At 36.6% G+C, this 21,975-nt stretch overlaps 3 protein-coding genes across 7 annotated transcripts; all 3 read right to left on the bottom strand.

Annotated features, from left to right (window-relative positions):
- Positions 1–76: 76 nt before the first annotated feature.
- On the bottom strand, positions 77–8,184 carry kcnn1 (potassium calcium-activated channel subfamily N member 1). 3 transcript variants are annotated; one of them, XM_023339291.1, is made up of 11 exons: positions 8,013–8,184; positions 5,706–6,765; positions 5,097–5,534; positions 4,775–4,870; positions 4,044–4,156; positions 3,738–3,908; positions 2,635–2,779; positions 2,415–2,525; positions 2,056–2,183; positions 1,849–1,918; positions 77–1,242 (listed from the first exon to the last, which is right to left on the bottom strand). In XM_023339291.1, exons 2-11 carry the CDS (start codon positions 6,756–6,758, stop codon positions 958–960), a joined length of 2,610 nt encoding a protein of 869 aa, XP_023195059.1. In that variant the 5' UTR covers positions 6,759–6,765; positions 8,013–8,184; the 3' UTR covers positions 77–957. The 3 variants fall into 3 exon arrangements, with proteins under 3 accessions (XP_023195059.1, XP_023195057.1, XP_023195058.1); XM_023339289.1 differs by having other exon boundaries at positions 3,738–4,156; XM_023339290.1 differs by having other exon boundaries at positions 2,635–2,776; positions 3,738–4,156.
- A 2,381-nt stretch (positions 8,185–10,565) lies between these two features.
- On the bottom strand, positions 10,566–15,074 carry ccdc124 (coiled-coil domain containing 124). Of its 2 annotated transcripts, none has more exons than XM_005815046.3 (5): positions 14,989–15,074; positions 12,547–12,724; positions 11,618–11,810; positions 11,204–11,309; positions 10,566–11,109 (listed from the first exon to the last, which is right to left on the bottom strand). In XM_005815046.3, the coding sequence occupies exons 2-5, from the start codon at positions 12,703–12,705 to the stop codon at positions 10,905–10,907; spliced, it is 663 nt and encodes a 220-aa protein (XP_005815103.1). In that variant the 5' UTR covers positions 12,706–12,724; positions 14,989–15,074; the 3' UTR covers positions 10,566–10,904. The 2 variants fall into 2 exon arrangements, with proteins under 2 accessions (XP_005815103.1, XP_023194963.1); XM_023339195.1 differs by having other exon boundaries at positions 14,904–14,993.
- Positions 15,075–16,148: 1,074 nt separating this feature from the next.
- On the bottom strand, positions 16,149–21,249 carry cluap1 (clusterin associated protein 1). Of its 2 annotated transcripts, none has more exons than XM_023339237.1 (13): positions 21,173–21,249; positions 20,782–20,809; positions 20,580–20,691; positions 20,297–20,381; positions 20,029–20,208; positions 19,268–19,363; positions 18,883–18,966; positions 18,509–18,642; positions 18,249–18,390; positions 17,894–17,966; positions 17,691–17,801; positions 17,262–17,311; positions 16,149–16,470 (listed from the first exon to the last, which is right to left on the bottom strand). In XM_023339237.1, the coding sequence occupies exons 2-13, from the start codon at positions 20,801–20,803 to the stop codon at positions 16,294–16,296; spliced, it is 1,266 nt and encodes a 421-aa protein (XP_023195005.1). In that variant the 5' UTR covers positions 20,804–20,809; positions 21,173–21,249; the 3' UTR covers positions 16,149–16,293. The 2 variants fall into 2 exon arrangements, with proteins under 2 accessions (XP_023195005.1, XP_023195006.1); XM_023339238.1 differs by having other exon boundaries at positions 21,122–21,214.
- Between the last annotated feature and the right edge of the window lie 726 nt (positions 21,250–21,975).

The raw sequence follows: 21,975 nt of genomic DNA, 5'->3' as shown, positions 1-21,975 counted from the left end.
AAACTGTTATAAACTTCAACCATAAATGTGAAATATATAAATTTAATCCATGACTGATTCTGTTTTTTTTCTCCATATACTCTCAAATACCACATTTATGTTTATTTGCACTTTCAGTTATATTTTACAAAACTAAAATTCCCTATAATTAAGAAAGCATTTTTGCAATATCTTGTTTTATCCCTGCACAAACTGATAAGTAAAGCAAAATGAGAGAAAAAATAAACAATGAATAAATATACTCCTTGCATTCATCCTATTTATTTTGCGAAGTTCCCCCAAACTGCACTAAAATTAAACAGCTACATTTTAGGAAAAGCCATTCATAGGTGAAACAAAACAAGAAATTAATAAACACTTTGGTAAGAATGATGGACATGGGTAGTGTAAATATATGAGGGGCCCCTCATATAAATACCGAGATATTCACAAAGGCATTGGATTTAGGTTGGAACAACAGAGCAGTTCTGGGAGAGTAGTGTGGTTTCTACGAGCACTTCTTGTGTGTGTTAAAATAAATATACTTACATTGATACTTACAGAAAATATCTACCTTTCTTTAAAATGAACAAAGAACCACATTGGACACTTGACATCTTGAACTTTTACTGCACAAAAAAAATCTTTATTTACTTTTTGAGTTTAAATATATGTAATGTTGATCTCTAAATATTAATGTTTTTCAAAATTTCATTAAATACTTGCAGTGTCTCGTTTCAATTGCTGAAGGATTTCAGTTACTGAATAATAGCAAAAGACTTACAAAGTTAGCCTTCCTGAGGTAATCACTCTAAAATGCTACATTACAGAACAATGTTTTTTTTTTATCAATTTATTTATTTTCTTCCATATGGACGAAAATAAACAGGCCTATTTTTCCACCCCTAAAGGGAAATAATCATGGTTTTTGGTACAGTTCCAACTGATATGAAAAATTAGGAAACTCAGGGAGGCCTCTCAGCTGTACGGCGTCTCTGGTGTGCTTGATCCAGGACAAAGTTGCTTGGGATGTGCTGAACAGCACTCCGAGCTCAGTGAGGACGACAGGAAGTGAACGCGGCACGCTAAGTCATCCAGGAAATCTTTTTGTAGTTTTGCTATTGCTTGAGATAGAACAACTGGCAGCGATTGCACTCCGATAAGGATGGAGTCCAGTTTCTCTTCCAGAGCCACAATCCTCCTGTCCAGCTCCCCAGTTCGATGCTGCAGATCTAATACCAGATCGTACATCATGTTCTGAGTCTGAAACACAGCAAAGAGATTGTCCAGCACTCTGGAAATATTTTGATATTTTTATTGTGTTTTTGTCAGCATAGATGCAGTCAGTCGCAAATGCTTTTCAGTAAACTATGCAGATAAGGAAAACAAGTTTTGGTTTACATTCTGCTCTATTTTATATGTAAATTATGCTGGATTTCATAAAAATAATTTAGTGGGAGCTAAAACTTAAGAATTCTTCAAAAATTATGTGTCTCCTTATACTATATTAGGTGTATTTGTTATTTGCCCGTTTGAGCATTAGGTTTTTAGACTCTCAGTGGATTTCCACTAAAGTTAAAAATAAAATGCAACATGTCAATTGTGTCCAACATTTTAGCATTATATTTAATAATGTAAGCTAAGCATGGACCCTCAGAGTCCATGCTTAGCATGCTTAGTCCATGCTCCCAAACATATTTGGGACTTTAGGTTGTCCCAAATATGTTGGGACAACCTAAAGATGTCCCAACATATTTAGGTTTGAAATGAATAAAATGGAAGTAAATATGTATTTCTCTCTTCAAAAACAGCAGTTTGATTATAGTTTTCTGGTGTATTCCTCCATAATTCAGAAGAGATTACACAAACCTTTGCGAGATCAGCAACAGTATTTGCCTGGTCAGTTAGTTTCCTTTGCTCCATTTTGAGTCTTCTCAGTCTGAATTTAAAAAAACAACATTCATTTGTCTTAAATGGATTTAAGATTATGTACAGTTTATCTTGACAGAATCTATAATTAAAAAGTGCCTAATTATACTTCAAGAGGGAGACAAACAAACAAATAGTGATACCTACTGGTGGATGGCCTGCAGAAATTTCCGCTGATGCTGCCGCACACGGCCGTGGTCAATCTTTTTGACCAGCTTTGTGTTTTTGTAGATAAGCCAAGTCTCCCTTAAAACATTTGCTGCTGTGTTTTTTATCTGAGAAGGGGAATCACAAGAACAAGAAAGCACTGCAGCAGTTTTAAAATGGCATAGGTTGTCTTTTTATGACTTACATTTATTTTCTTTTGGTACTTTGCAGGTGTGAACTAGTTTGATAAATATGTTCATTTCAAAATGGTAACTGAAATGTAAAGCAAAAAACTGACAATATTCTTGACTGAAAAAAAAATGTCTTCAAGAAAAAAGCAGTATTGGGTAAAAACAGACCTTTTTGTAAAGTTGAGTATCCATCATAAAATTATGGACATGTTTTTCAGCTCTTGTGAGCTCTGACTTCCTTGCAACAACAGCCACCACCAAAGCTGTACAACCTGCTCCCTGTGGAGAGGAAGAGCTGCGGTTGGCATCACAACAGATTCATTCAGTTGTAACCAAAGATTAATTTTGATATTAATTTCAGTACTCATAAAAATGTATTCATTCTCACCATAATTCCTGTCAAGAGGCAAACTCCTTTCCCACAGTAGGTGTGAGGGACCATGTCTCCATAACCAATGGACAGGAAAGTGATGGAGATCAGCCACATTGCTCCCAGGAAGGTGCTTGTTACTTCTTGTGCATCATGATACCTACTGAGACAGAACAGCAGGGGCTGTAGTAGCATTTAGTGTTACAGCTACATGTCTGATCACCATAGACCAGGGTGTCATATATATTGGAAAAGTTAATTTTTCAGGGTGGAAACATTATTCCACAAGAAGCTCTATTGTTTTTAGAACAAAACTGAATGTTTGAGTTTCAGAAAGCTTATGAGTTGATTTAAAGTATCCAGTTTCATGCCACAGACCCAGACTAAGCATGGCTCACAAAAATGTTGGGATTACTGTCAAGTTTTAATCATTTGACCCAAACTGTGACCATTAGAAGGCAAGAAATTGGTTAGGATGTTCATGGAGAACCTAGCCACTGCCAAGGCTCAAGAAGAAACATTTGTATTATTTTTTCAAAGAGAACCTGGTTTTGCATCTCAAATTGGAAACTATGGACAAAGCTTCTGTAGAAAATTTCTATACTCAGGTGAGACACTGAGGCTGAGCTATTTGGGCACAAATATATGAAGTATGTTGTGGGGAAGCCAATGTGAGGCTTTGGAACCTACAAACACTCCGATGGTAGCATCATGGTGTAGAATAGTTCAGTTGTTGCACAAAATGGATTGAATAATGAAGATGGGGAACGACCTCTTCAACTTCAAGTCAAATATATTCTTCATATAAATATAAACTTCAACATAACTGGTTGTTTTCAAGTTCAGTCTGACGTTAATATTTGAAAACATAAGAGCAAAGCTTGAAAGCCAGGTCTGTGCCAAAAAAGCAAACAATTTAAATTATGTTATCCCTCATTAGAGAGGTAGTCAAACAAAGAGTCCTAAGTATGTCAAAGCTTTTGGTCGTGGCAGACGTTGCAAACTATTAGTGAGCATGTTTGTATAATGTTGGCCCTGAAAATGCATCAATAAGAATTTAAGAAAACTATACACAAAAAATCTCTGTTAGACTATAAATTATAACAACTCTGAGATGATACCTCTCACATACACGCACTGTCCACGCTGCAATGATCCAACAGGAGACACTAAAGACCAGCAGGACAGTCCCGGGGCAGATGGTCATCAGAGTCTTCATCACAAAACGAGTGTCGAAATTAATCTTATTGAGGGCCCCGATGCTGCGTGAGGAGGCATCTGTGAACAGCTTGCTGTGCAGCAGCATGACACGTCCGATCAGGTACAGACGCAGGAACATCGGGACAGAAAGAATGATGTCTACATCGGCATCTGCTACAGATGCTGTATAATTGAAGGCCAGGCGGGCAGTCCAGGTGAACACATACTGGCCTGGGATTGGATGGATGGCACAGATGAGGAGCTCCAACACAATGAAGAGGATCCTCTCAAAGGTCATTGCTATCCTCCAGTCATCTGCCCCATTGTCAACCATGAACAACTATTACAAATGAACAAAATTAATAAAAAATAAAATTTCCTCAATTGTAAGATTAATTCAGTGAAAATTAATCTAATCTATTTTACTTGATCCAAAAGAACTGGTTGATTAAAATCAGTTTATATTTAACATTAAACCATGGGACAATAATATATATAAAAAACATCAAAATATAGGCATATAGAATTGTTATATCTTTTGTTTGTGTCTTTTGAAGCAGATTGTATTATCGAAAGCAGATTAACCCAATGTTCAAAGTGACACTATATTCTTTTTCCATCCCAATAAGCTGGAGCAGGTTGTCTTCACATTTCCAAAAATTCAGAGCTTATTGATTTAAAATTAAAAATAAATTTGAAGCACAAGTGTTTTGTAATCACAGCCAATTTTCAACCATATTATAGAGTCTTTATGTGTTTAAAAGAAGGTTATTCAAACATTATGCCTATAATTTTGCAGAAAGTAAGGATAAAATGTGTGAATATAGGGAATATAAACCATGCTTGAATATTTTTAGATATTTTTCCTTAATTAAACACCTGTTTCTCATTTTAAAGTTATTGGTTTTAATCTTTTCTAAAAGCAACACTAAAAGTGTTGAACAGTCATCTATCATACCTGTATTTCCCTTGCGTGGTACATCAGAATGAGTCCAAGAAGAATTGCAGTGGAAATGCTGATCAATCCTTTCAGCACATAAGAATAGATGGATTCCTGTTCACAATGGAGAGAGAATATTAGCATATCTGAGTGCCTCAGTGGCTTTGTTTTCATGAGGCTGAAACCTTAGTAGGTAACTGTATTTCTTATTCCACAAAATAGCCTTCAACGAGGCCAGCCTTGCATATGGTATGTAGTAGTACATATTTCACATTGAACATGTCTTTTTAAAAGAGTGACCCAATCATGTCTCAGTATTTTCTCAGTAGTTATAGGTTACCTTAGTGTAAAAAGTTCTTGAAAGCTCTGTCTCGATGACCATGGCGATGATACCAAACATCCCACAGACCAACGCGTAGTCGCTCAACTGTTTGCGCTTCCCAAATAGAGCTCTCCTCTGACCCAGCCGGTAGCTGATGTCCTTGGTCTTCTTCTGTGGTTTGTTTCCCTCTGTTGTGATCAGGTTTTCACTGTTGGCCTTACTGGAGTCATCTCCGATGACCTTGGAGAAGGCGTCCTCAAGAATGGCACTCTGAAGCAGCTGAAGTTGCTGTTGGTCTGAAGGAAAATCTGCAAAACTAGAGCTTAAAGTGCCCAGGCTGCTGAGTGGTCGCACTGCATCCCCGTTTTGGACACTACCACTTTCTAAGGTATCAGAAAATGGAGGGCAGAGTTTAGGGAGTGATTGTTTGGATCCAATGAGATGCTGAGAGGGTTCCTACAAAAGAAGGTGTCATTGTTCACCAAGCAGTGTATTGCCAATTGTCGCAATCAAGGACAGCATGCATAAAACTCCGAAAGCATATGTGAGAAGATCATAATTTTTTTCCACTGAAACATTCTGGAAACCCTAAATTAACAGGAAGGACAATGAAAAAAGATAACATACCTGACTTTCTTGTTCTCTTGTTCTCTCCACCAAATCTTGGTTTTCAAGCAAACTACACTGGCTGGTAGAGAAAGAGGTGAAACTTTTCTGACTGGCTGGTGTAGCTGATCTTTTTCCCCATGGTGCTCTGGTTAGGCGATTGTAAGGAAGATGGCGGCACTTCAGTGCAAAGGATGACTCTCCAGATGGCTTCCATGTTTGATCATCAGTTGCGAAGCAGTGAGAGTCTTTTCTTTGATGCTGCTGCACCAAAAGTGGTTCTTTGCCAAAAAGGTCTCTCCAGTTGACATCTAAACTGTGTGCAGAGAGTTTCTTATTTCTCATAGCACACTGACCTGAGCTTAAAGGAATGTTGAACAACTTAGAATGAGTTGCTTGGCTGAAGTTTCTGACTTTTTTATGATTGCAATGCTGATCTTTATCACCGTCTTGGCCAGAGCACTGAGGCACGATGATGTTCCTCGGGTGGTTTGTAGAAGGTTTGCGAAGATCTTTGTGATTTGTTTGCTGTGTTGAAACTTGGCAAGTGGTGGACGGGTATACGCTTTCAAGGAAAGGCAGGGTATGAGGTGATGAAACGCTTCTCTTAGTTCTGCCTCTTGGGACACTTTCTTTATTTGATTGTGGCTGTAAACTTAAGATGTCAGAATGTTGGAGAGCATCAGGACAGGGGCAGCCACATCTGTTAATATGGTTTGGATTTTCCACAATGTCTTCCACTCTTCCTGCTGAGGGTGGATCCTCCCCACAAAGCAGCTGCCAGTTTTGGTCACTCAGCTGTGACAGTAAAAGGTTCTGTGTTTTTGAAGGCGACCTCTGAGCCGAGCCTCTTGGAGGATTGATTCCATTCGACTTCTCATGGAGGGAAGATGAAGCACAGCAGCGACTCTTCTGAGGAGATGAAGATTCTTTGTCTGGGCTTCCAGAGAATGGATTGTGCTTCTCCTCAGGACCTCCTGTAGCACAGTGTTGATGTTCTCCATCTTGGAAGGCTTCACCTGTTGAGTCAAGACGTCTTGTTGCATTGGTGGGTTTAACCAGGATCAACCTCATGTTATCTCTGCAAGATGGAAAAGACATGATGTCCATTTGAGTAAAAACACATTCACTTCTGATGAAACAAAAAAAATGCAATGGGTATAGTAATCTGTAGATTATAAGAATACCATAGATGTTCCCAAACGTTTTGACCATCTAAGCCACTAAATATTATTAAAAAACATTCAGCACTGACTATTGGAGTTCAGATCTGTAATCAGTGTCTCTGCCCTGAGCCATAAATATGCAGAAAACCAATAAAAAAAATTACATAGATTTCTAGTCTAAACATCGTAAACATGAGGTTGAAAATGTGTCTATGAAAGCACAGCTAATTATATCTAAATGTTGTTGAAATGTTGCTAAATAAATTACTGTAGACTATATTTGGACAGGTTGTAGGGAATAAAGAAGTCATATTCTGTATTTTCAGTATAAAAACAAGGACCTGTTTTAGCCATTAAAAAGATGTTTGTAAATATCTGGTATTTGGAGATATTTATTATTATCAAATAATAAAGGGAAGCTTAAAAAAATTCCAGAAGTTTAAATGAAGAATTTTAATCATTAGCAGAGTAAAAGTGTTTTTGTGTGAGGAAGTTGTAAAGATTTTTTGCCAATGACAGATCTGCACAATGATCTTTATGCATGCAGAGGCCAAAAGTATATTCAAAGAAAGTATTATGTTTCAAGAGGCATTTGTTATAATCTTTTAATAGATTAATGGGACCCCTATGTGTTTTTGAATAAGTTTCAAGGCTTGTATTCATGGTTGTAAAAGTAATCATTTATTTAATTGCAGGTTGTCTTTACATGAGGTTGTGAATATGAAACAAACTGTCAAAATCAGATGTCCCCCCTGTGCCCTGTTTTCTTTATCTACCAAACTTAGCAACCATAAAGACTGAGAAAAGCGTCACCGGTTTCATTTCCATGCAACACATTTCTAATTTATTAGAAATTTGAATCATGACATGTTACTCTACATATCACTTTATCATCTGTAAATGTTAACTAATGAACAGATTATAACTCTAAACACATAAGATGTAAAATAACTAAATCAAAAATAATTCTAAAGTTAGGTATTTTTTCTTTGAATTATGCCAAAACAGTGAAATAATGGCATTTTTCTTAAAATGCAATGTTGAATCTTGATTTCAGTCATTAGTTAAAAGCAACAGTAAAAATATTCACTTGTTTCTCTTAACATTTTTCTCTGTAAATAAAAATTGCTTAGAATTCTCTACAGCTACAGGTGATTCTTACCTCGTTCCTGATTTTCTTTCAATTCTATCCAAACTTGAAGAAGCAGCCTGCAAACAAATATTCGCCTCATCAACAGTAGTGATGTGTAAAGAAGAAGAGCAGCCTGAGTGGGTGTTGGATAGCCGCTTGCCTGCTCCCAGTGTGGACACTTGAAGAAGGAGCTTTAAAGATGCTTTCCTTTGAAAGAAATGATTAGAATTCAAAATGAAGGAAGAAATAAGCAGCAGCTGCCTGATGAAGGGTTGCCATGCAAATGGAGGGGAGTGAGAGGGTGCAGGTAGGGGACAGTGAGTAAAAAAAAAAATCTGTAACATCAGATCACAGCATTAGGTGGGGACATCACACGGAAATAAATTGGAAGGAGACAGGTAGGCTGGGAGGGAAAACAAGGCCAATTGCTAGCATTCATAGCAAAGTGGTAAATAAAAGGTCATTTGAAGTTGTTATTGAAGCTTGTTGTTCAAAGGGCTTTTGCAAAGTCTCTTATCTCTTCCGCCACAAGAGCCTGCCGCACAAAAGTGCCCATTTTTAAACCTGGCTCTGAATGAATCATGCCATGCAGCACAAGGGCTCATCACCTGTGCCTTAGAAGAAGATCTAACAAATGCAATTTCAGGTCCAATATAACAATCAGTGTTTAATGAAGCATATTTGAAATCACCAGTAAGAAAGAAGAAAAAACACTGCCTCAGATGGAGTTTTATTCAACCAAATCTTTGTTGGTTTGGGTTTTTTATGTGAGGCAGAAGCAACATGTTTAATTTTTTTCTAGATGAAAAAAAATCCTTTACATTTCTATTTCTTTAATGCTTTAACCAGTAACCCCTGATGTACATATAAGATATGTAGAAAATTCATGTTCCCTAAATGAAACTGAACTGCTAAAAATGTTATTGTCTTGTATTTAGTTAGGATCAAACAGACCTGTAAAGTCTGCGGCTTCATGTGTCACTAACTCAGTAATTTATCAGCTGCTGTATTAGATAAAACCTATGTGAACAGCAACTGTGCTTTTTTCTTTTTTTGACCCAAAATATTAGCAACAATGTAAACTTAGCAATATTTAACACAGTGGTTCCCAAAGATTTTCTGCCTCGCCCCCCTATGGATTACAATAAAATCCCCCCAAAAGAGAAAAAAAATTCAACTGGGCACACACATCATTCAACCAGACATAAACCTATACACATATTTTGTTTTCAAACCCCACTGAAGTTTATTTCACACTTCAGGTTGCAACAAAACACACTACAAAACATCTTTACAGTGAAACACTTTTGTGTAACTGTTTGCTTTTTTCTCATTCATCCATAACGCTTCCCACGCCCCCCTGTAACGGCACCCCTAAGGGCATGCCCCACACTTTGGGAACCACTGATTTAACAAGTCATAAAATGCATTTCCGAAATTTTACAACTACAACAAAGGGTCTAGGGTTTTGAAAAAAATTGGAAAAAGTATTAAACTATTTTTGATCATCTTTCAGGTCTGAATAAATAGAAAGGCGAGTATGAACAACATTTGATTTCCCAGACTTTTTTTCTTTAAGTTTCTACAAGACAAAAAAACTTACATTTGTTAATTCTTAATAAAGGTAGTGACTTTACACTGACCATGAACATTTTCATACTTAGGGCTCTTAAAGTTATTTCTTTTATTTTTAAACCTTGTGAAAGTCCTTCACTCCCTCATATCTCATAAATTTTACACTTTGATATACGGTACTCTCCTTTTCTTATTATAGCCTGTTCAAAATGTGTCTCTGACAGACCATCTCAAAAAAGATCACATTTCATCTGTCTTTGCTTCGCTGCAGACTGTCCATTCTTTATAGAGAAATCAGTTTATAGTTTGTCAGTCATTGAATGATAAGGATCTCCATACCAGTCAGATATCCCAATGTTTGACACTCCTAAAACATTATTAAAGACAGGCCAGTAGATGAGTTAAGGAGCAGATTAAAGAACATACAGTACTTTGATGTTACGTCTACTAAACCTTTACATTAAGACTGTGCTGACATTGGTATTACAACCAAACAGCTGAGTTATGACATCCTTTATTGTAATTGTTTACCATATTTTACCTGTATTCTCTTATTTTCTTAGTGCATTACTGGATTTTTCACATGTGCAGAACTCCTGTTGCTTGTAAATAAATTTGACTTGACTTGAGTTGGATATGAAATAATCAGCAACCTTACAGGCAACTGTTGCTGTGCATTTAAAATACACAGTGAGAATATTGAGATAGAAATGTTAGCAATCTTTGTCAGTACATGTAGTTCAATAAAAGGCTTCAAAAGCTTCTGTTTATTTTTCTGTTTTAAAGAAAAAACCTAAATTAAATTATCAAATTGCTTGGCAAACTAAATTTCTAGTGTACAAAACCTAGCATTATCTATTACATTTCTAAAATTCAATGGTTGGTGTGCCCTATGTAAGCTGGTCATAAACCTTTACTCATCCTCCATCTTGAAAACAAAAGTGACCCGACTTGCACTGGTGTCCTATTAGTTTGTGCACCACAAAAAAAAAAAAGAAACACAAAATGTTGATGATTCAGCCGTGAACTTTAATAAGTTATTCCCAAAACATCTGGATTCCCACCTTCCCAGAAGGGCAAAAATAATAAGTAATTTAATTAATGAGATGCTGAGTTGCCTCATTATAGGCCATGTTCAGAAACATGATAAACAGTTGTTATTTTGGGAGATGAAAAGCAGTTCCTCTTACTACTAAATTAAACAAAAAAGTCAAGTCCTCTGGCACAGGATAAGGTGTTGCCGGGTGATTGCTGATGAAGCATCATCACTGACACTCTTTATTCAGTGAAATTATTAGTTTTTCAAATCAAAGTCTCTTTCCAAGCGACATTGTGAAAAAGCTGAATTCACTTCGAGTTGTAGGAGGCAAAACGCTGGTTCAGAGGGTTCTCAGGAGATTTGGCCCACTCTTTTTTCAGCTGTTGCTTTAGCTGCGACATCCTCATGTTGGGGTTCTCCATTTTTAGTCGGGGCATGTTTGCTTCCTCAAAGGCAGTAAAAGCTGCTTTCATCCGCCGCTCCGGATGGCGGTCCAGGTCTTCCGGCCCCGTGCTGGGAGACAGAAAAACAACAAGAGTCAATGATGACAAATAGCCAACAACTTGGCTGTAATGACAGCAACATAGTAATGCCACACATCTTCTACCTGAGCACAGAGATGGCCTCCTCAATTGTTCGGGCTTCCATACTTCCTTCTTCAGCTATGACTCTGTTAATATTCTCCTCTAGAGGAGTCTCCAGGTGGCTTTTCTCTGTATGGATGGAAGGGTTTTAATTTTATTTTACACAAACACATGTGGTCCAGGATCTCTAAACCAGTGTTTCCCAATCCTGGTCCTCAAGGCACACTGTCCTACATGTTTTAGAGGTTTCCCTGCTTTAATGTGCCTGATTCAACTGATTGAATCAGGCACATTTGTTGATTTGACAGTTCAACAAACGCCTGTTAATCAGTCAGCAATTAAATCAGCTGGACTGAAGCAAGGAAACACCTAAAACATGCAGGGCAGTGTGCCTTGAGGACCAGAGTTGGGAAACACTGCTCTAAACCAAATGCTACCTATCGGCTTAATCTCCAGTTCTTGCTGCTGGTCATTTTGAAGTATCTCCTGAATTTGAGCACGAGTCACTTTTCCACCAGCTGCTGCCTCCTTTTGTGCTTTTCCTTTTATCCCGGCGTTCTCCTCATCCAGGAGCCGCTGGTTTTCCTTTTTCCTCTCAAGAAGCTCCAACCGCTTCTTCTCCTTGTCGTCCTGGAGGAAGAGAAAGTATTTCCACTTATTTTATCAACTCAACAAACCAGAGCTTCTCTATTACATATTTGCAAAAGTGAAATGGTTATCCTTAAAATATTTCCTATAAAACAATACAGTTGAGCGTTATTTGCTTATATATGGTTTGTTGGTCAAGTATTCATACTTGATGCACCTTTTCACATTTTGTCACAGTACTAACCAAAAATCTCAGGTCGTTTTGTTAAAATTTGACTGGGTAGAGCAACACAGTGAAATGCATATTGGTGAAGTAGAATGAAGTAGGCAGATGGTTTTCAACATTTTTAACAAATTAAGATATGATAAGTGTGGTCTGCATTGGAATTAAATGTTCCTGAGCCAAAACCATGAGGAGTCATCATCCCCAGCAAACATAACTGCAAGTCTCTCTCAGCTTTGTTTCTGTGCTTCTGAAGTCTGGGAATCCCTCAGTAATTTAAGTCTGGTGTCTATATTCCCATCAACTCCCAGTGGCTTCCCTCTTCCTGCCCCTACCATGTTTAATAATGGAGGTTGTGTCTTCAGGTTGTTAATTTGACACTTCATATTTGACAAGTTAACATTTTCTGCAACCGTCATTTTAGACACTACATAAACAAAGAAGGGGAACAAAAGGCAGGCACAATAGTCAAAGAGCTGATTTGAATAATAAAAGACGATAAATGCGTCCTGTGATGATGTTGGGTGTAAACAATGATTTGACATCTCTGCTCACCTTCCTCTGCTCTTTTTTAAGTACATGTTTGTCTGTTTCTTCCCAGAGAGCGTCTTCTTCTTCCTTCTTCTTACGGGCGTCTGCCACTGCCTTGGCCTCAGCCTTGCGGGCTTTGGCAGTGGCCGCCTTGGAGTTCTCACCCTGGAACTTCTTTGGCATCCTGACAGCTGCTTTTTAGCTGAAAGACAGGAAGAGATGAGATAACGTGAAATAAGAGAGATAGGGGAAGCTTTCATTAAAACACTCTACATGTAGTGAACTTCCTTTTCAAAATTATTTAGATTAAAAATGGAAGATGTAAATGGAATATTTATGTTTATGTCCACAAGTATTGCTAATTACTTGTGCAATTAGCGATACTGGAATGTGAAGTTAAACCAGAGTTTTACAAAGCTTCAGTACATAATCCTGGGTTATGTACTGGTATCACAACATCACACCAGGCAGACAAAGAGCAATTATGTCAATAACTGCAGAGATGTAATTAGACTGCAAATTTAAACTTTACAAGTTTAAATTTGTGTTATGTTAAACTCAGATAGAGTTTAACATAATGCTACGCAGCTCTTCTGGCAGGGCTTCCCACAAGGTTTAGGGGCATATTTATGAGGATGTTTAAACAGTTCTTTCAAAAGAGCATTTTTGATGTCAGACACTGGTTGGGAGGTCTAGCTTTCAGTCTTCATCCTAATTCAATCTTGTGAAGCATCAGCTTGTGCCCTAGTGTGCAGAAATGTTTTCCAAACAGTTCCAACACAATCCGAAAGCAACTTTTCACTTGACAAGGTTCAGTCAGAGATGAGCTGTTGTACTAGTGACAGCCAAACCTAGATGACATATCCACTGAATTGATTTGTATCTTCAGAAAACACGTCTCCACTGAAGAGGCCACCCGAACTTGATGATGGGCCGCATCCCAACTGTTTCCAGCCCCGTAGATGTAAAATGTGCTTTTAGTAGTTTAACTAAACCATACTACTTTTACTTGAGTAATATTATTATGAAGTGTCACTACTCTTATTTGAGTAAAACATACTATACTCACTGCGAGCAACTTCACTGAATGACAAACAGAAATAGTTTTGCCAGCCTGCATGAGTCGCAGTCATACAGTTTATATTAGTGCGAATCTTCTTGTTTGTACACAAGCTTTGTTATGTTATTTTCTTTCTGTTGAGCCTGTTGTATCATTTGTAAATTAAGAAGATAAAGTGAACAGGATACATTGTCACTGGAAGTACTTTAACCCTCTCTACAGACATACAATCTCCTGTATGAATTAGTTTAATACATTTTACACAGAAAAAAGAAAATTTGGCTGAATTTGTTATTTTGTAGTGTCTTTATTTTTTCATTTTGCTTTTTAAAATACCAGAACTTCCATCCAGTCTCATATTTTTCATTGTCTGGTAATTTCATTTATAAATATTTAATCAAATGTTATGTTCAGTCACTCAGTACATTTTTAGCAAATACGTTTTAAACCTTACTTGAATAATTTCTTGGATGGCTACTTCTTGCTTTTTATTGAGTAAAAATATGTTGACCCAGTTCTAAGCTTGAGTATAATTTAGTTTTCTAAATCTCTGGTTAGAAAACTGCTAATAACTGACTGGAATATTAAGTTGAGTAGATTTCTTGATACAACCTATTGCACAGGTGCATCTTGTAACAGTAAGAGTGACCCATTATTTGAGAAATGTTTATAAAAGCTCTGTGGCCTTTGAAATGATTGGAAGACCTTAATTCAATTATATGAATGAGGGAGTCAATATACATAGCTAATGAAACTACTCTAATCACAATTTAAAAACGACACATCTCGGTTTGTGACATCGCTGATTAAATTTTACAAAACTACATAACGTAAATGCGATTTAGATAACCGTACAAAAATCCATTTGTGGGTGATGCAATGCCTGACGGAACAATGCTGGCACATTCCAGCATTAACAAAGAATGGCTGTCAACCTTGTGTAAAGGAGGATAACTGTAAACAATCTCCATGTTAATTTATGCGCCACAGCTTCTATTAAACGACATCTACGATAGTTTACGACCGAAAAACTGCATCAATCTAGTTTTTTTCCCCCTCACAAACTGAAGACCAAAAATAATTAATCTGGTACAAATTCTTTTTGCTATATTTCAAGCATGAGTGGGTTGTAAAGCTCACTTAACAAATAGACTGGCTAACAAACAGACAAGCATGCAATCGATGGGTTACAAACTCATAAATTAAAGCTCAAATATTCTAAAAAAATGTCAGCATTGTGTTTGTCAGGAGGAGCGACTTAGCATCAGTTAGCCGTTGTTACCCTGATAAAACAGGCTTGTTTACTTATCAAGGAGCTCACCGCTCTTTCAGCCACTTCACTAATATGTAACTACACGAACAGTCGTCACACCACTTAGTTGTTCAATTACAAGTCGTTTTCATACCAGGATAGGAGAAAAACCAAGTTCTAGGTAAAAGACAGTTTTCTGTTTCGAAGAGGCATCCGCCACCGCCTCCTAGCGCAGCGCGCATAATGATTGCGTCACTGATGCCTTAATTTCACAAAACACAACATTGATGTCAATTTTATTTTACTTAGTGACTGGTTATATATTCTATGTTTACTTATATATTTTATGTTTTTAATAGCTTCATATGTTTTTTGGTTCTTCCCGCAAGATAACTTGGTCGTTATGGTTATTTTAGATAAATGTCAACTCTAATGAGCCAAAAACAAAACAAAACAAAACAAAACACACGAAGATACTACAATCCGTTTAGCTGTTCGTATTTCTTTTTAAATACATAAGATAATAGACTTGTTTGTTTTTATGCAAGAAACCAGACTAAAATTATTCAACATGTCATCAATAATAATAATAATAATAATAAAACATTAAGCCTACGCATTTTGTTACTGGCTGATTCTCACAAACAGAGATGAATAGTAAAAACAAATTTTCCTTGAATAACTTTTTGAAAATTACTTTTAAAAGCACTTTTTTTTAACGTTTACTTGAGTACTATTATTACAAACGCTCATTTAGTAATTTCCTCCGAAGAAGCCGTCACTAGCCGTCAACATGTCTCACACCGTCATCAGCGGCGGCGGTAGGACCCTATATTTAAATCAACCTATGGGAAACTTGCATGGTCATTTGTGCTTTCTCAAAAAGTTCAAAGGTATTTCTACTACTAATTGTATAAGTAAATATTTAGTTTCAATTGTATAAAACCTCCATATTTTTATTTTTACCCACTATGGGTAAAAACAACTACAAAGAAGCCACAATGAAAACTAGACTATGTTTAATTATTTTGGAAAATGTTCCTAAGTTACATCTGTTTGAATCCACCAATTTAAGAAACTAGAAAACATTTTTCAGATAAATTATTATGCAAACTTTCTTTCTTTTCTTAAGTACTGCTGAGTGTATCCTATTATTACATATTCCTTTGAAAGTATTTATTTGTGTTTAATAGTCACAAATATTTTCCCTTAGAAAGTACAGCAAGCATTTAAAAAACAACTGCCAAACTATGTCCAAACTGCCACATAGATAAATTATTTATAAAACAGTAATTTTTGGGAAAGAACAAAAACGGAAGTTTAAATTTTATTTTTGTCAGCAGATTATATAAATATCAAAGAACAGAGGATATATCTGCAAATAAAAATTATAGTGGAGCTTTCCAAGGAATTCAGTTAGGACATAAAAAAGTGCAAAGCTCATGATTGTGTCCCCAACTCAAAAGTCATCATCACTTTCTTCCAGAAGTGCCGGTCTCACGCCTCCCCTAGGAGGTCGATTACTCCTCGATAACAGGACCTCCAAGCTTTCATCCTCTTCCCTCCTCTCTTCTTCTTCTTCACCTTCCTCATCTTCCTCATCATCCTCATCTGCATCAATCTCACTGTCATCACTCTGAAACAGGAAGCAAGAACCAATAACTACATCAACAAGTAAAAGGTTGAAGTCTATCTCTGATAGGACTGTTGGATGATATAACAGGTCAAACTATATTTTTCCAGGATAGTTAGATTACTAGACACACACAAACACACTGTGGAACCACTAAAATAAAATTAAAAAACAACATGTTTTTATTCTAACTAAACACAGAACCTTGGCAAGGTTTTATTCCTATATCACAAAAAACTTTGAAAAGAAAAAAAATAGCATTTGTTGCATTTGAAGGAAAAATACATTCTTACCCCAGACTGTGCTGATATTGAGAATATTAGCACAATTCCTTAAAAAATAATATAAACCATTTTTGACAACACTTTTTTCCACATTAGGGTCAAATAGGAAATTTGAGAATGGATATTTCCTTCTAATACATAGGGAGGGACATGAGGGTTAACTGAATCCTTTTCCTGAACAAACCTTTCCTTTCCGCTGTTTTTTGGATTCAGGGACTGACCTTCTGGAGACTGCTAAAAACCTCTTTAAAATCCAAGCGACAATGACAAAAAAATAGCAAAAGGAAACATAGACTGATGAAACATCAAATGAAGAGATAAACTGGAAACCAAAGAAGGTAGTAAATCTGGTCAGTTTATACCAGAACCATCTTTAAGTGAAGGTTAACAGGAAAATCATTCACACTTAGCCCTGCTGACAGAGCTTGGCGGCAAACAGGATCAATGTAGCCTGTTTTCAGAAACACTGTGTAAAAAGAGTATCATTGTGAAGATAAGAGCATCACTTACGTCATCACTGTCATCACCCTGCATGTTACCAATGAACCGTGGTCCTCTTCCTTAGCAGAAAGGAAAAAGCACAAGCAATTATGATTTTTTAGGACAGAAAGAGTTTTCCGAAAACCATGTTCAATAAAAATATAATTTTAGGTGGATCTGTAATATCAAACTAAATAAATAAATATAACTTAAATATGTAAGAGCTTAGAGGGAACAACTGTAAGTTTCTCTATTCTTTTTGATGTCGGAGACTAAAATAAATATAGGAATGGTGTGAATAATGGTACCCAAAAATCCAAATGAAAAACTCTCAAAGTATTTTTAAATAAATTGATTATCATGGGATGAGATGAAAGAAAATTAAAAATATAAATTTTGTCTAATCATAAAGGTACTAGTTTTACTTATCACTATCTTGGCTGCAGTCCATCTGCATACCTGCCATGGAGGCACTTCTTGAGGGCTGTGGCTTAGATGGTCGAGATTCTTCAGGGTCGCTATCTGACTCTTCGTCCTCTGGAACATCCAAATCAGAATCAGAGTCTTTCACTGTCAAACACAAAGACAAAACGTTTTAGACAGAGGGAAAAAAAAGTTGTGTTTTAATTCTGCTTTAGGCATTTGGTTCTGGTTTAACTCACATGAGCCCTTCATCAGATCTCTCTCTTCCTCCCTTAGTTTGTGTTGCATTATCCTCAGGCTGTTTTCAGCTTCCTAATAAGTACACAAGAAACCCCGTTTCAGATGAAGAGCCAGTTGAACATTTTTAAACTTGGAAACAAGACTCAAGTATATAATGTAAAACTTAATATAGTTAATATACAGGTTCCAGACAATGTGGCAACAAAATATCCAAGGAATTAATGAGAAAAACAGAAACACAGGCAGGCAGAAAGATGCAAATAGTGCATTACATATACTGTAATATATCTATAAAGGGAGGGATTATCAATAGGATTGAGCATTATACATAGCATATCTATTCCATCCACACACCTCAAACCTTTCCTGCTCCAGCCTGTGGTACTCATCCAGTTGTGACTCCAGGTAGGAGAGGTTTCTGAACTTCTCCACAAAGATTTCATACTGCTTCTGCAACTCTTCTTCTATCTTTTCAAATTCATCCATGAATGCTGGCCTGAAAAATCCAAACACAATTTTCAAGAGAAATGTTTCAACGGGTTTTGTTTCAAGGGTTATTTCAAATGGAAATTGTAAATCTTAAGATGGTTAAATGTAAAAAAAATAGAACTGACCTGACACTCTGTAAAGTCTGCAGCCTCTTCTGATGCCTCTCCAGATCCTGTTTCTTCTTCTCTATCTTAGCGTCCAGACTGGCCTCATCTGAGACGACATTACTAAGCATCTCTTTGATCTTTTCGACAATTTCCTGGTAACAAAGGCAATATGGCACAATCACAGTTTAAAGTATTTAAGCAAATGAAGATGAAAACCATCCATCCATCCATTTTCCAACACCCTTGTCCCTAGTGGGGTCGGGAGAGGTGCTGGTGCCCATCTCCAGCTAATGTTCCGGGCGAGAGGCAGGGTACACCCTGGACAGGTCGCCAGTCTGTCGCAGAAGATGAAAACCAATGGAATTAAAAAGATAAACACTCAGAATACTCACCAGAGTTTCTTTGATAGCAGCTCTCAGTGCCTTTTCTGTCTCATTGATCTCAAGAGGTCGAGCAATGGCAGCGGTTCTCATTTCCTGCGAGCACCAAAAAAGTGAAGATGATATAAAAGCATTAATGATGGTCACTCATGTATCAAACTGCCTTAAATCTCGGTCTGCAGCACAGCAGAACGAGATTTAACATTATGTTGACTTCAGAGCAACGAAGCTACTCGCAACATTTCTAGCCATTTCAGTCATATTTGTGTTTAAAGAAGCTTGAGAATAACATATCCATAATACAGGTAAAATCTCTTCTCCGATACTAAACTCGAAATAGTCAAGCTTTATTTTTTACCAATCTGCTATTATGAAACAATAACCAACTTTGCCTCACCCTGAGTTCTGCCTCTTTCCCCAATAAATCATACAGAGATGCTCCTCTGGATGTGATTTCAGATGCCAGCTGACGAGCTGCTTTGAGCTCAGAGATCTGCAGAAAAGACAAGGAGAGATCAGCTGCCTCACATTTGACTCTTTTTTCTTTAACAAAGGAATTAAAGACTTAAATTATTTCAGGGAAAAGAAAACGAGAAAAGTAGAGACACTGTAGACAATGTGCAAAAAATAAAAAAATGTGTACAGGCTTGGCAAATAGGTGTGTCAAATTGATTTTCAGGAGAGTACTGCTAAACCAATTTAAAGAAAAGGTACATTTACACTAATATCAGATACAGCATTTCCTGCTGTTTAAATAGTTTAAAATCTCTGACATTGAAACACAACCAGTACAACAAGAAATCAACTCTCTTTGATCTTTTCGACAATGAGTCATTAAAAGTGTTGTAAAATCCTTGAGAATGTTGGGTGAAGTTCTTGTGAGCTCTTACAATAAATGTGAGTGAACTACATTTTCAATCCTTTTCAAAGACTCATTGCATTTGGATGGGTTTACATAGACAGAACGCTGTTTACCAATTAGAAAGATAAAGTTATTTTGACTGCACATTACATTAACTGTCTTATTAACCATCTAAAGCACTGAAATATGTCCTTTATGTTTTTTCTTATCTTTAATCTTCTCAAAACTGACATTTAATTAATTAAGTTAGTGGACTATCAGCAACACGCATAATTTGAATGATAATTGCACCTCACCCTAGAGCCGAGATCAAACTTGAACTTGTTGCTATCTTCCTCCACAGCATCCCCCAGAGCCATCTGCTTGGTTTTCATGGCATTGTACAGCACTGATGTGATCTTCAGCATCTCTTTCACTGCATAGCCGTCAGCCTGGTAGAGATGCTTGGTGTTTAGCTTGATGTGAGCCTTGGTTGCCTGCAACCGGGTCATACAATGATTAAAACAGAGTGGATTTTAGTTAACTACAGTTAAGGACATATTATCTGTCTGAATAGCACTTCACCATAAATTGAACCACAGCCTTAATGAAGAATATTCTGTCTGACTCTGTGTCCACATCAGTGGGAATATCAACGTGAGGCTCGTATCTACAAAAAAAGAGAAAAGAACATGAGAACCAATGACTGTTTTAGAACAGCTCTTTATTTGTTAATCAGGATTAGAAGATATACTTCTACTGGAAGGTACAATGAGGCATGTGAAAAGACCACATGAAGGCGAAGAACTATCTGAGCAGAAGTGTTGTTGTTACATGAAGCATTTCAATTTTAAACGCTGAAGCATACCTCCTTACAAGCCATATTAGGATTTCTGCCACTAGGGTGAAGTTTGGTGTTGTGAAATTTTCCATAGATATGAGGCGAGGGTAGCCCAAGGCCCTCATCATTTCTGTGAAGTCTGCCAAATCACAAACAAATTCAGTTCTAACATCAGCAGCAAAATAATGTTTGTTAGATAAAAGGTAGAGAAATACAAAGTTTCACTTACTTTTTAAGTCTCTGAAGGACATGTTGACCTGAAAGAAAGGAAAAACGAAAGGAAGAAAAAAGGACTTGTTTTCATAGTAATTTATCAGAATTATTGTTTCCTTATTTATAATCCAGTAAAATGTTATTCTTGACAAGCAACGTTTCACACTTGTTTTAAGTAGTAGAAGAAACGAAAGCATAAATAAATATCTACAATTTGCAGATTTAATTTCACAGCTTTGCTAGCTAACCCTGTATAGCTACTCATTAGCTCGAAGTTAGCTGTAAGCTAACGATCTGTGTCGCTTTGAGTGGCTAAAGAGATGTCAATCTATAATATTACATCTTTTACAACTCACTTCGCATATATTACATATGTCCTAGGGTGTTTACAGTCATCATTTTGTTACCTGGTACCGTTACAAAGACGCTTCCGTGGTCTACGCTATAAATGGTCGCTATGGAAACACATTCTATTCTACGGAAAGCCGAAGCAGTCAAATGTTCGAAGCGAAAATTGAGAATAGTTCATACCGCTGAGAAATGGAAGTTAAAAATTAGTTTAATTTAACCAATACGTTTGTTTCTAATATGAAGTAACACAGATATTCCTCAAAATGTTACAAAACATGTGAAATATGTACTTTCTAATATATAAAACAGCAATATTGATTGGTGTTCATCAGGTAATACCAGACCAAATGATGCAATCACAGAAATATTCTTATATCGCCATTTTCCTTACAAGTAACATCTTTCAGCACCATTTTATTCCCATAGCAGCTGTGGCTGGTTGTTTTTATGTATAAAATAACGAAAAGAGGCTCATTAGATTATCTTATACAAATATCTTAATTCATTTTAAGCCAGCTAATTAACTTTGTTTAAATTTGTTACAAATTTTACAGACGTGTCCATTCAAGCAATAACAGCTTAAGAGGGATGTGGTGTTGTGGTCTTCAGTAAACTCCTAAATAAAACAAACACTGAATATTTTTTTGCCTGCTTTCTTGTTGTCAGACTGGCTACATTTGAGTGATTTTTTAAATTCTTAAAATCAGACAGTGACACTGAAACAAAAATGCAGTTATGTTCTTTTTATGAATTAACCATGAGGCCCAATTTTATTTTTCTACAGGGCTAGATTAGTTAAAAATAATTTAAAAACATATTTTTAAACTAACTATGACTATATTTGTATGGTAAAAATTTG

The sequence above is a fragment of the Xiphophorus maculatus genome, chromosome 9, assembly GCF_002775205.1.
Source record: "Xiphophorus maculatus strain JP 163 A chromosome 9, X_maculatus-5.0-male, whole genome shotgun sequence".
Classification (NCBI taxonomy): Eukaryota; Metazoa; Chordata; class Actinopteri; order Cyprinodontiformes; family Poeciliidae; genus Xiphophorus; species Xiphophorus maculatus.
This window is presented reverse-complemented; position numbering and strand designations above follow the sequence as displayed.

Bases quoted from the DNA above. Each gene is read 5' to 3' on its own strand.
- cluap1 (XM_023339237.1), bottom strand. From the start codon at position 20,803: ATGTCCTTCAGAGACTTAAAAA. The intron at 18,967-19,267 runs GTGAGGCAAAGT...TGGTGCTCGCAG, and splicing joins GGAAAGAGGCAGAACTCAGG to GAAATGAGAACCGCTGCCAT. The intron at 17,312-17,690 runs GTATGCAGATGG...CTTTCTGCTAAG, and splicing joins AAGAAGTGCCTCCATGGCAG to GAAGAGGACCACGGTTCATT.
- kcnn1 (XM_023339289.1), bottom strand. From the start codon at position 6,758: ATGAGGTTGATCCTGGTTAAACCCACCAATGCAACAAGACGTCTTGAC. The intron at 5,535-5,705 runs GTATGTTATCTT...CTTCTTTTGTAG, and splicing joins CAAGAGAACAAGAAAGTCAG to GAACCCTCTCAGCATCTCAT. The intron at 1,243-1,848 runs GTTTGTGTAATC...GCTGTGTTTCAG, and splicing joins CTGTTGCTGATCTCGCAAAG to ACTCAGAACATGATGTACGA.
- ccdc124 (XM_005815046.3), bottom strand. From the start codon at position 12,705: ATGCCAAAGAAGTTCCAGGGTGAGAACTCCAAGGCGGCCACTGCCAAA. The intron at 11,310-11,617 runs GTAGCATTTGGT...CCATCCATACAG, and splicing joins ACTGGAGATTAAGCCGATAG to AGAAAAGCCACCTGGAGACT. The intron at 11,110-11,203 runs GTAGAAGATGTG...TCTGTCTCCCAG, and splicing joins GAGGCCATCTCTGTGCTCAG to CACGGGGCCGGAAGACCTGG.